At 34.6% G+C, this 14,278-nt stretch overlaps 1 protein-coding gene across 1 annotated transcript in view; it reads left to right on the top strand.

Annotated features, from left to right (window-relative positions):
- LOC150109261 (ankyrin repeat, SAM and basic leucine zipper domain-containing protein 1-like) overlaps positions 1 to 7,301 on the top strand; it is a 162,119-nt gene extending 154,818 nt beyond the window's left edge. Inside the window, exon 12 of the mRNA XM_090406814.1 lies at positions 6,931 to 7,301. Coding sequence (XP_090262940.1) covers positions 6,931 to 7,128 — 198 coding nt within the window. The 3' untranslated portion in view covers positions 7,129 to 7,301. The remainder of the gene's footprint in view (positions 1 to 6,930) is intronic.
- The last annotated feature ends 6,977 nt before the right edge of the window (positions 7,302 to 14,278 follow it).

Genomic DNA, 14,278 nt, shown 5'->3' with positions numbered 1-14,278 from the left:
TGTGTATTTCTGATTTGCATGTCTGTTGAGTGTTTTTTAGCCACTGTGCTGTCACTGCTTGTTTCATTTAGCAATTTTTCAAAATAATTACTCATACATCAAGGATATCTTTTTTTTCAGTTTTCATGTCACCTTTATCATCTCTAATTCCTTTTACAGCACTCTTTCCTCCATTTCTGTGCATTTTCAACGACCTCAAGAATATCTTGCTAGCTTCTTGATATTTATTTTCTATGTTCTTACAAAACTATTCTCATGACCTTTGTTTAGCTAGTTTTACACAGTGTTTAGCTTTCTTACATTTGTCTCTGTATTCTTTAAGAGCACAAGCGGACTTATTGCCAGGAACTTTTGATATGCTTTCTTCTTTTCCATCACTGCCTCTTTAACTTCCTGTGTCCACCATGGAGTTATGATTTTTCTGTCCTTGCAGATAACCTTATCACATGCCTCTGGCTGAATCAATGTTTTCTTCAGGATTTGCCACTGAATCTCCAAGGTTCCGCAGAAGTAGAACCTTCTGTGGGACCATAGGCACAAATAAGTCTCATTGTATAGTTCCCCATTCTGATATTTGCCGACATCACTCGATATTACTTGCCATTCAAGAAGATTAGCCTCGTATTTAGTGTTGAATACTGTAGCTACTCCTTTTCCCTGATTGTTATTGTCTGAATATAACATTTTGTATTTATTGCTTAGAAAGATTTCACCAGTTTTTGTCTTTTTTGCTTTTGTTTCACCCATCCCTATTATGTCCATCTGGTACTTGTCCAATTCTTCTTCCATTCTAGTTCCATTTCTTTGCCATTCAGGCTTCCTATGTTGATAGTACTGATCTTGAACTCTGGTGATGTTGAGTTGGGATGTGTTTCAGCATTTGTTCCAGTAGCTATGTAATTTCTTGTTAAGTATGATTTACTTTGCAGAATAACTAGCTTTTAAGATAGCAGTAATTTCTCTGCATGATGAATTTGCTATATACATGAATTATATATTTAAGGGGAAAAAAATCATTAATACAAACATATTTTATGATGAATATATCAAGTCATCAGAGCACACACACACAGAGAGAGAGAGAGGATATTTCCCAAATTTGCTGACTCTGGTCATATTCCTAATCTTTGCTAGAATCAAAGAAACCATTAAATCTCTGGATGTACGGATTTATTTACATTACCGAAGTTAATATCACTGTTAGAAGTTTAGATAATGTTATTCAGTTTATTTTAATCCCAGAGTTATATGTCATATAAGCCAGCCTGGTTGGCCAAGCGGTTAGCGTATTCACTCCTCAGCCTAAAAGCTGCGGGTTCAAATCCCACTGTCAGCATGGATGATTGCAACTGAAAATAGTAGTAGTGGTGGTGGCTTCGGGCAGTAGATGGCGTTGGTGTAGTTGCAGTTAGTTGTAGTTGGTGGAGGCAGAGAGTTGTAGAGTACCCTCCCTCGAATGAGTCTTTGGACTCCCTGGAGATGTCACATAATAATAATAATATTCCACATATTTAAAGAATATAGTAAGAAAGTATTTTCTAAATCAATCTAAACAAAATTTTATGCAAAAGTTTGAAAGTCTTATGAAGATAGTGTAAATCTTCCACTCTTCAGCCTTACAGACAAATGGTTAGTAAACTTAGTTACATTTTAGACTTGCTCATGTTGAAATTGATGTTTTATCTTACATTTCTTTTTTTCTCACTCCAAAGAAAATTCTTTATGCTTGATTTCAGGCTGCAGTAGATGGGAACCTACTTGACTTTCCTTGTGACTCAGCTAACAAATTACATTTTGAAATGACACACATAATGCATATTTTAATACAGTTAATACCTTTAAGCATTCCAGGATCAAAAATAAAAGCTTCTTCTGATTCTGCTAACAGATTACATTTTGAAGTGGCATGTTTTATATAATGCATATTTTGATATAATTACCACCTTTTGGCCAGCCGATTGGTTAGTGTATCTGCTCTCCAGCGAAAAAGCCACAGGTTCAAATCCTGCCTAGGGCATGGTTTTACCTTCATGCATTCATCCATATATATATATATTTTCAGAATTCATTTTTACTCGGTTGGAATATTATTCAAAAAAACTTTAATGACTGTTACTGAGAGATAAAAAGATGACATGGTATATTTAAAAAGATAACTAGTTAACAAGTTTTGTTGAATAGATCAACATCTTCAGGTATCATAATCAAAGAAATATATAAAGAATTACAGAGACTTAAAATTGTAATAACAGAACAAGTACGAAAAGACAGCGTGTTTGAAAACAAAATGCGAGCTTGAGTTCCAAACAAACGTATACTACGTGCTGTCGCGAGTGCGCCAATACTGAACAGAGGCAACGTGTGTGCATCAGAGAGATTGAAACTTAGGCTGTTGTTGATATGAGAAGAATCTAGAGAAATTTCTCTAGATTCGACAATCTTTCTTTTGAGCTCATCATAGCACACATGGATGTTAGACGTTTGAGTCCAGTTCACAATGTGTTGGAGGCCTCCGTCTGATATCTCCTATAACAGGACGAGAGCCAGCACTCTCTCTCTCTAGCCACGTTCTCTTTTCATTTAACTCAGACGAAGGCCTCCAACACATTGTGAACTGGACTCAAACTTCTAACATCCATGTGTGCTATGATGAACTCAAAGGAAAGATTGTCGAATCTAGAGAAATTTCTCTAGATTCTTCTCATATCAACAATAGCCTAAGTTTCAATCTCTCTGACGCACATGTTGCCTCTGTTCAGTATTGGCGCACTCGCGACAGCACGTAGTATACGTTTGTTTGGAACTCAAGCTCGCATTTTGTTTTCAAACCTGCTACTGTCTTTTTGTACTTGTTCTGTTATTACAATTTTAAGTCTCTGTAATTATTTATATATTTCTTTGATTGTGATACCTAAAGATGTTGATCTATTCAACGAAACTTGTTAATCTTGTAGTATCTTTTTAAATATACCATGTCATCTTTTTATCTCTCAGTAACAGTCATTAAAGTTTTTTGAATATATATACACACTCTCTTTCAATATAGAGTGGATCACCATGGAAGAAGGAGACCCAATCCTCCCTCAATGGGAGAGGCCTTCACCCAGCAGTGGGGAAGATACAGGCTGAATATCATCACCACCTTTAAGTCAGAAACAAAAGCTCAACACTCATTTAAAACAAAAAATAATAATATTATTATCTGTAAAGTGGACAAGGGAAATTGTGTGATGGATTTATCTGAATATAATGAGATCAGCATTTTATAAGAATGTTCTACCTAAAAACCGCTAAATCGGAAACAAATGAATCACTTGCTAGCCAATTCATTGGATATTGATGCCATGAAAACGTTTTTTCATACCAGAATGCCTAGATTACGTGGACTGTCAGAAATACATAAGGGTTTTTTTAGCAGCCAGTGGTCAGTTGTATCAGTTGTCCTACTTATAAATTGTCCAAATTTTTTATTTAACTTAATTGATTGGAAAATCACCTTGCTACATTAAGAAACTGTAGATTGTTTCTAAAGTGATGGACCTTTACCTTCAGAGCTCTGATATTGTGAGCTTTTATGTTGTTTTGCTCTTCACTAATGTTTCATTAGGCATGACTATTCATCTGCTTTCTAAGGACTTTCCAGTTGATGTCCTTAATTTATTTGACTTTGCTATGCACAGTGAATACTTTTCTTTGCAAGATACCTTTTGAAGTAGGTGGATGGTTACACCATGAGCTTTTCCTTGTAACCACTGTCATCCAATTATGAAATAATTTTTCATTAGACACTTGCAAGAACAGCTCTTCACTACTATCGCTCCTTGTCTTCTACTTGGTTTTGTTATGTTGGTGATGTGTTTGCTCTGTTTGGCTATATTCCAATGAAGCATTAGATTTGTAGTTAAAATTAACAACCTTTTCCTTAGAATTAAAAGATAAGTAAAATAAAATAATAATGTTGTCCTTTCTTTCTTTCTTGAGTTTTCACGTATAAAGAGGAAAGTTGATTGACTCTGTTTTTCTGTTTATAAGAAGCCAATATTCACTGGAAGATGCATTGTCCATCACAAAAATTAGAAATGATCAAACTCTTGCCTACAGGGCATGTCATCTGATCTGTGGATGCTCTCAGACTAGAATTATAGTGTATTAAAGGCAACATGATAATCATTGAATACTGTCTCCAATATTACAACATTATCTTGGATAATTATTCTCTTGCTAATGGCTTCTCATATCAAAAGAATTTATATTCCATACATAAAAGGCATTTCTAAATGCATCTGAAATGTTTTAAAAAATTTGAATTCCAGACAATTTTCAAGCCAATAAGCAGAAACATTTGAATACTTTATGTAGAAAAAATCTCTCAGAAACCTGAAGTGCAGAAAGACTGGAGTAGGTGTTATTTGACCAGATATGGAGGTAGAAATGTTTTACAATGGCTGCACCACATAATTTAGAAGGTGTGGTCAGTTGATCAAATTTTGAATGATTTGGAGTAGAACTCTTATAGTGCCTATCTGTGAGAATAGAAATCAAACTGAATTTGAAAGAGGAATTTTCCTATTGATTGTTCCCAGTAAGATTTATGCAGGCATAGTAAAGAGTACACTAAGAAAATTGCAGAAAAGAAACTAGGAAGAACAATCTTGGGTGCAGGTGAAATAGAGCCGATCAGGATTTACTTTAAGAGAAATAGTTGAGAAATCACAGGAATATAACAAGGATCTATGTTTTAGTTTTGTGTATTAGGAAAAAGTTCCAAGAGAAAAGGCTATTCAAAATTCCACAATTACGTGGAGTAAATGGAATGTTAGGTAGAACAGCAAGTGGTCTATATTTAAGTTGTAAGTTAATAGTTAGAACTGAAGAAGGTAAGGAAGATGGTTTGCAAAATTCATTGTAAGACAAGAATACACATAATCTCCAAGTTATTCATCTATTATGTGGATCACATTAGGATGAAAATGGCATTAAACCTGATATTGAGATTGGAGGTGTGAATTGTGGTTCTTTATTTCATGCAGGGATGTTATATTCTTAAATTTGGTACAGTTGTGCAGCATTCTCTACTGAATTGAATTAAGTGCTATAACAAATTTAGCAAACTGACAATGTGTGTGTGTGTGTGTGTGTGTGTGTGTTAATACAGAAAAGCTCAACTATACTTTCAATGAACAAGAAGACAGTAACAAGTTGAAGAACCTATGGAATAAGTCAAATAGTTCAGCCATTTAGGCACAATTTTTTTGTGAAGATGGCAAATTAAATGTGGGAATGGACAACAGAATAAGCAAAACTATATGGTAGTAATTTGAATAAATTTATATGGTATAAGAGAGAAATTAGTCAAAACAATAGCTCTGTGTAAGACATTCAAATCAATTTTAACCTATGGATCTCAGACTTTGGTTAGAAATAAAACATTTGATCAAAGACTAGGCTAGGTATGAGAAGTGGCATCAATGGCAGAATTATATTAAAAATAAAGGTATTTGGAAGGAACTTGGCATTGTTAGCATTCATGAGTGTGTGAGCAGAGCTAAACTCAGGTGGTATGGTCACTTAAACCAAATGGGAGAAGATAGGTTAGTAAAACAGGTGTTTGATGCTATGGTTGCAATAAAAAGACCTAGAGAAAGATGGTCTAGGTGAATTAATGCAATTAGAGTGTCTTTGAAGAATGAAATACATATAAAATCTACAATATTGGAGTCCTGACAAATAATAGAATAATTTGAACTGAAATTAGTAGTAATTTATTATGTAGTACCTTATAGTATCCTTGAAAGTATATACCAGGAATTTTGATGATAAAGATGAGAAATATCCAGACTAAAGCCATTCGTGATGTTTTCAAACTTCATGAAAATTTATGAAAAGAGTTATGAAATATACCACCTCTTCCTGCTCTGATGTATGAAGAGTTTGTTTCATATGTTAATAACGTTTCTGAACCACGATAAAGAGCCAAGAGGCTATTTTTCCAGAAGCGTAAATTAAGTTAAGGGGATAATAAATCCCTCATTATTTTAAAGCCGGATACGAAACTTGGAGATCGAAATCTATCTAAGAGTTTCATGCCGAAGAACTATCGGCGAGTCCCAAGCACCCAGGTGATGACTTACGCTTGGGACTCGCCGATAATTCTTCGGCATGAAACTCTTAGATTTTGATCTCAGAGTTTCGTATCCGGCTTTAAAATAATGAGGGATTTATTATCCCCTTAACTTAACGTTTGGCTTGTGTTCCACTATCCACATTCATATCTATTGTTAATAACATCAGCCAACTACTGTTACCTTCCATCAAAGATACACTAATGCCACTTCTTGGAATCTAAGTATACTGTTTGTTTCATTTGGCTGGATAACCAGACTTGGCAGAGAAGAGGATGAAAAAACATCAACATTACATGGGACTTTATCAAACTGCATAAATATTGCCTTGCACAATGTGGAGTTGCACAGCAATAAGATCCATTGGTTAATTAATTCACTAAAGAGTTCATTTAAATATGAATGTTTGTTCAGATGCCTTATTGCATTTTACTTTCCTGGTGCTCAATTATAAGAGTGGACTTCCTATACCCAGAATCTAGGAAATTGTTTGAAAGAGTTGCTACATCCTTATTTTGTTTTGAATTAATACAACATAATTTCATACACCTAATGGTGTATTGTTTTAATCCCTAGCATACATACACAGCATCTAGATGGTACCATTGTTTGCATATCATATTTGATTACTTGTGTTTATTTTCTTGTTCCTTGACAGTGTTGATGGCATACAGGTTGAATGTATTTAGTTTTGAACTAGCTTTTATTTTCACTGTGGTTATTTGTATTAATTTTAGCATGGATGTTCTACAGGTACCATATACTGGTTTATAAGATCTTATGTAATTTTTATTTATTTTTTTAATAGGTCCATGATAATGTAGAGTATACTCCTGCAGATCTCATTGTACAGAAAGTACCCAAAAATGACAGTGTTAAGTGGACAAATAGAATTGGAATAGTTTTTATAGCAGTATCTCTGGCATTTGTGGGAGGAAGGATATTGCATGGTACTAAGCTGCTTAATATAAATAAAGTTTTACCAACTTTGTTCAGAAGTTTATGAGTAGCATCATGTACATTAAATTGCTACACCACAAAGATTTTTGTATAGGCAGTGAAATACTGCTATAAAATTCTGTAAATATTTGAAATCTTCTCTAAGCAAATAGAGGGGAATTTATGCTAACTTGCTTAGCAAGTTGATTATAAATAAAGTTTTTAAAAGTTTGAGAAATATTTAAGTTATTTAGTTGAGATGGAAGAAGCTTTAAGTGGTATCAGAATTAAAATAATACTGTAATAAATGCAGTGAACAGGAAAATAAATATTATTCTGCAAAATTTAATTTATATAAGTATCAAAATTGTATATGAAAACAAAGTTAAGTCACTTCATATTTAAAATTTTCTTCAAACTGAAATACAGTATGTATTTTTTACTTCAAAATAAATAGTTTATAACAAAAGTTAATCATTATTATTATCCCAAACAATATCTAGTCATCTAGTGTCTTTAGGAGCCATTTAACTTCATTTAAATATGAACGTTTGTTCAGATGCCTTATTGCATTTTACTTTACATTAAGATACATGATATACACTTTACAAATGGAAGCTAGCCTATCAACAGATCGCAAGCACTGCTGAATAAAATGACAAAACTTGCATCTTTAGTTATAAGTGATGTAGCATTTACAGCTACTTCACATTTTATATATTCTTCTGTTATAATTTTTTTTGGTTGGACTAATAACGTTTAGGATTAAAATTAATTTTAACTCTGATCCAACATTGTTCACTTTACCAGAGGCAGTTGTCTGTGCTCAATGCAAACTTAGCAGATATTGCGTATATATATTTTTTCGTGTAATTCAATAACAATTATTTCTAGTTGAAGAGCTCATGCTTCTTGCAATTTATGTATATACAGGGTGATTCTAAATTATTGTAAGGGTTTCCATGACCTATAATTTTCAAACCAGAAACAACAAAATAAAACTGCTTATAGAATATGAAAGTGTAACTCAAAAATTATTTCGCAACGCTGTACTCACCACGTTGTCTGAAAGATAATACGTCATACTTCAAAATGGCAACTGTTCAAGAGAATGTCATGTATATACAATTGATTCCATTTAATTGGGGCAGCTGCTTTTTTGGGCCAAATCTCAAAGAACGGAAACCAAACTAACATATTAATACATAATTTAAATGCTTAATTGCTTAGTAGCTGAAAAGGAATTTAGCAATTTTTGATATATTTTATGGATTTTTCGAAAATATGGCAACACTACATACACTAATATTTGGCAACACTAGCGTGATGCGAATCAGTTATCTTTCGTTGTGTGTCTGGCAAGTATGCATCTGCTTAAGAATCTACCCTTACTATATACTGTATATAGTAAGGGTAGATATCAATTTATTTGTCAATTTTATTTCAAATTTTTAAATCTTTGCCAAGATGCTAAGAAATGATTTTACACTTTCAAGTAAAATTGCTTTGCTGGATAAAATTAAAAGCCAGCCATTAAGCCATCGTAGACGTGCTGATGTAACTGGTGTACCAAAATCTACCATAGCGCGTCTCCTACAACAAGAAAATCAACTGCGTGAGGAGTGGACATTACAGAAAGAAATTCCAGGCACATCCAAAAGAAAGCATGATGGAAAGGATCCAGAAGTCGAAGCATTAGATCAATGGTTTTCTATAGTTAGCAGGCGAGGCATGAATATCAGCGGCCCAGTGTTGAAGATGAAGTCAGAGGAGATCGCTAAAAAGCTGGACCACAACGATTTTAAAGCAACTGCTGATTGGTTGTCTCGATGGAAAGCGAGACACAATATCAAATTAAAAAAAGCACATGGCAAAAAGGGCAGTGCCAACAATGTAAGCGCTGAACAATGGAAAAATACTAAAATCCTTACTTTTTTAGAGAATTTCTGTTCAGATGATATGTACAATGCTGATGAAACCAGCCTCTATTATCGTGCTATGCCAGACTGCTCCCTGTGTTATAAGCACATTGCACTGTCAGGGTATAAAAGGGCAATGGACCGCATTACTGTGTTATGCTATGCAAATATGTTGGGTATGGACAAACAAAAACTACTAATCATAGGAAAAAATGCTAAGCCGCGATGCTTTAAGGGGTTAAGAATAGAGAGTTTACTAGAGAGAACCATGCCAATAGTAATGCGTGGATGACTTCTGAAATTTTTCAGAATTGGCTTACGAGTTGGGACGTAGAATTACAACATAAGCAGAGGAAAATTTTGTTGCTTCTCGATAATTGTGCTACACGCCCTCATTTAGATAATCTAAAAAATAAGGCTGGAATTTCTTCTTCCTAATACAACATCCTTGGTGCAACCAATGGGACATGGGGATAATAAAAAATTTAAAGACGTATCGAGGAAAATTGGTTAATTACATACTGCAATCCATTGATGAAAACCTATTAACAAGTTCAACAGCCAGAGAGATCAGTGCAAAAATTTCCATTTTGCAAGCGATACAGTTTGTCTCTGATAGTTGGCAAGCTATAAAAAGCAGCACAATACAAAACTGCTTTGCTGTTTGTGGTTTAAAACCTTTGGAGGTTCTTGAAATTTTGAGTAGTGATGAAAATGAAGAATACTGCAAGCTCCTATCATGAATAATGAAGAATTTTCAACAATAGATGACAATTTACCATGTTACGATGAAAATGAAAACTTTGAAGATGCAATTGTTGAAGTCATTAAATCCAAACGTCAAAAATTTGACGAAGAATGCGATGATGAGGATGATGGCCCACCTGTGCTTGTAACTAATCGTGAGGCCAAAAAAATTTATAGTCGGGTTATAGCTTTATTTTATGCAGGAAGGTAATGAAGGAAGCCCTACATCCGCACTGAATATCTGTGCTGATTTTGTAGCACTGCAAAATTTCAAAAGCAAAAGACAGACTACATTTGATGCATTTTTGCAGAATTAAAATTTGAAATTGTAAAAGTTATCATGTATGCATTATTTTTTCTGCACAATTTATAGTACAAATATTTTCTGTATTTTGGTTTAATAAACCATTAAAATAGGTACCTAATTATTTTTTTTACCTACTTATTCATTTACCTGCATATTACATATTTTATTTTAGAATTTATTATTAGTTTGCTTAATTGGGCCAAAATGGATTAGTCCCATGTCCCATTTAAGCGGAATTGACTTGCATATATATGCTTTTGTTTTTCGAAACAGTCTTATCATAACGCAGCATCATTACAGAACTCAGCGTGGAAAGCATCTGCCTTCAGATGATATCTGATGTTAGTTAAAGCAATTTCAATAGACTGGTAGTGTTCAGAACCAAAAAATAAAGGGAAAGACCAAGCATTTTGTCAAAGCAGTTAGGTATACACAAACAACTGTTTAGAGGATTATTTATAACCACCTTCAACTCTGTGCCTACAAACTGCAGATTATGCAGACTTCACCAGTTTGCCCAAGACATTTTGTCAAAAGTCGAAGTTGATGAAAATTACCTTTGGAGATGATATTTAGTGATGAAGCACCATTTTGCATATCAGGGAGGGTAAATCATAACTGCAGAATATGGGAGTCGAATGACATGAGAAAAAAACCCTCACACCATTTGAGTGTTGGAAAGAGATAGGGCCAAAGGTGTGCTTTGTCATGTTTGGAAGTTTATGGGCCCTTTGTGGGAAAAACAGTGACAGCAGTGAACTATCTGGACATGGTACAGCGGATCCCATTTGGAAGATCATCAGACAGATATGCTGTTCCAGCAAGATGGAGCACTGTCACATTGGGCTCTTATTGTCCGAGAATTTCTTGACATGCATTTTACTGGGCACTGGGTTAGGAGTGGCAGACTGATTCCATGGCCTCCTGGCTCACTGGATATTACACCACATGATTTCTTCCTGTGGGGACATTGATTACCAGATCCCTAGACCTCCCTTGATGAACTGAAGACCAGAATTGTTGCTGCAATAGAAACAATTACATTGCAAACGATGAAGAACACTTGGAAGGAACTTGATTATCGCTTAGACATCTTATGTGCCACGAAAGGTGCGTGTGTTGAAGTAATATTCTTCTTTATCTTTGCACTTTTACCCTTTTTGTTGTATTATTCTAATATTTTGAATCATATTGACTGCATCATTTATAATATTCTACTTTATCTGATCTGATCTTATCTTTGCCTTTGTTATAATTACTCTTGATTTTATGCTCTGGCTTTCTTACTGTTGCTCACGCTCTATAGATTAACAAATTTATTTGATTTACGACTGCACCAGTTAAACTGCTTATTGAGTGCGAGCTTGTAAAAAATATAAAGAAAAAGATATTATTTCTCCATTAACTCTGACCTTTACTTTATATCAGTCATGAGTTAAACATATAACTTTAACTAATATAAATATAAATACTTAATATAAATATTAATAGCATAATATAAATACTTTCCCCTTATTAGTTCAGATATACGCAGATTCGTACTTTTTTTCCGAATCAGTGCATTCACAGCCCAGTCTCGGTGTATAGTTCACAAATCAATTTATTTAAACCTAGAATTATATATACACTGTTCAATTTACATATAAACATTGACACAACAAAATTTCAAGTCAAAGTTTCAAGAGGGTGCTTAAGGGTCAAAGCTGTATAACTGAGAGGAGACCTCCACATAGTTTTTAAAGGAATGTGGAGAACTGACCAGGGCTTCTGACCTAATGTCCAATCCTCACCTTCTCATGGTGCACCCTGTTGGGTATCTACCTGGATACTGAACGAACGAGGATGGGCTGGCAATTTGGGATTTAGCTGACCAAATTGTATTTCTATTGGTCAAGCCAAAATACAAAATGATGGTAAAACATGACAATTTCATGCCGGCTGGGTGTCGCGCAGTTAAACAAGGTCCCCTGTTGTTTTCACCAGGGAACCAGGATGAACAGAGAAAAGTCACCTACTGGAACACCCAACTCAACATCACCAGAGTTAAAGATCGGTACTATCAACATAAGAAGCCTGAATGGCAAAGAAATGGAGCTAGCGGAGGAATTAGATAAGTACCAGATCGACATAATAAGGGTGACTGAAACAAAAAAGACAAAAACTGGTGAGATCTTTCTGAGCAATAAATACAAAATGTTATATTCAGGCAATGACAATGAAGGAAAAGAAGGAGTAGCTATAGTATTCAACACAAAATATGAGGCTAATCTTCTTGAATGGCAGTCAGTCTCAAGTAGAGTAATGTGGGCAAATATGAGAATGGGGAACTGGACAATGAGACTTATTTGTGCCTATGGTCCCACAGAAGGTAGAAGTGGAGGAATTTTTTGAGGCTTTAGAAAAAGCAACTGACATGATGAAAAAGGAAAAGTTGGTCCTTGTTGGGGATCTAAATAGAGTAGGAAGTGATTGTCAGACATACAAAAATGTTTTGGGAAAATTTGGAGAAAAGAGCAGAGCTAATAATAATGGCAAATACCTGTTGGATTTCTGCTCAGGACATGGACTGGTTATTACTAACACCATGTTCCAACATAAAAATGTGCACAAATTCACATGGAGAGAAGAGGCAAGTAATAAGAAAAGTCTCATTGACTATGTTATTTTTGATAGTGATGTTTTCTCCCTGGTGCAGGACACCAGAGTGTACAGAGGATTTGAAGTTGGAAGTGATCACTATTTAGTCTTTAGCAGGATAAAATCGAATATCATATTGAAAAGAATGACATGTAAGAAAGTTTTAAAGCGAATAAAAGTTGAGGAGCTCTCAGATGTGAACTGTAGACTAAAATACACAAAGATTATTGAAGGAAAAATGAAAGAGTTTGAGAACAGGAACCAAACCTTGGAAATTCAGTGGCAAACCTTGAAGAAAACCCTGCTAGAGAGTCATGTGGTGAAGTTGTCTGCAAGGATAGAAAAATTAGAACTCCATGGTGGACACAGGAGATTAAAGAGGCAGTGAAGGAAAAGAAGAAAGCGTATCAAAAGTTCCTGGCAAATAACTCAGCTTGTGCTCTTAGAGAATACAGAGACAAATGTAAGAAAGCTAAACAGTGTGTAAAACTAGCTAAACAAGTCATGGGAGGACTTTGGCAAGAACATAGAAAATAAATATCAAGAAGGTGGTAAGATATTCTGAAGGTTGTTGAAGCTAGAAATGGAGGAAAGAGTGCTGTAAAAGGAGTTAGAGATGATAAACATGACATGAAAATGGGAGAAAAAGATATCTTTGAAGTATGGAGTAATTACTTTGAAAAACTGCTAAATGAAACAAGCAGTGATGACAACACAGTGATAAAAAACACTGACCAGGCATGCAGTCAGGAATACATATCCATACTTGAAGTAGAAAAAGCCATCAAAAGCCTGAAATGTGGAAAGGCAGGAGGAGTAGATGATATTCGACCAGAAATGCTGAAGTATGGTAGTATAAAAGTCTTACAGGCATTGCATAATTCAGAATGCCTGGACAGAGGGACGAATTCCCAATGATTAGAGTAGAGCTCTCATAGTATCTATATATAAAAAGGGAAATAAAACTGAATGTGCAAATTACAGAGGTATATCCCTATTGAGTGTTCCTGGTAAGATTTATGCAAGTATACTTGAGAAATGGTTGAGAAGAATTGTGGAAGAAAAGCTTGGTTAAGAACAAGCTGAATTCAGGTCAAATAGAGGCTGTTGGGATCAGATCTTCACTTTACGACAAATAGTTGAGTAAGCATGGGAATATAACAAAGATCTGTATTTAAGTTTTGTTGATTTGGAAAAGGCATATGACAGGGTGCCAAGCTATTCAATATGCTACAGTTATATGGTGTCAATGGGGCACTATATTAAGCAATACTTAGTCTTTATTTGAGTTGTAAGTCAGCAGTTAGAATTGAAGGAAGTACAGGAAGATGGTTTAATGTTAAATCTGGTGTGAGACAAGGATGTACATTATCCCCTCTGTTATTCATTATCTACATGGATCACATTATGAAGGAAAGTGGTATTAAACATGATATCAGAATTGGAGATGTTAATGTCAGCCCTTTGCTTTATGCGGATGATGTTATACTTCTAAATAAATCTGCTACAAGTTTGCAAGATTCCCTGACTAAATTGAATAACTGTTGTAATAAATATGGTATGAAGGTCAGCATTAAAAAGACAAAGACAATGAAAATAGGCAGAAT

The sequence above is a fragment of the Typopeltis vanoorti genome, chromosome 2, assembly GCF_054136105.1.
Source record: "Typopeltis vanoorti isolate ZY-2024b chromosome 2, IOZ_Tvanoo_1.0, whole genome shotgun sequence".
NCBI classification, from domain to species: domain Eukaryota; kingdom Metazoa; phylum Arthropoda; class Arachnida; order Uropygi; family Thelyphonidae; genus Typopeltis; species Typopeltis vanoorti.
The sequence above is the reverse complement of the archived record's forward strand: the minus strand, read 5'-3'. Positions and strand labels throughout refer to the sequence as shown.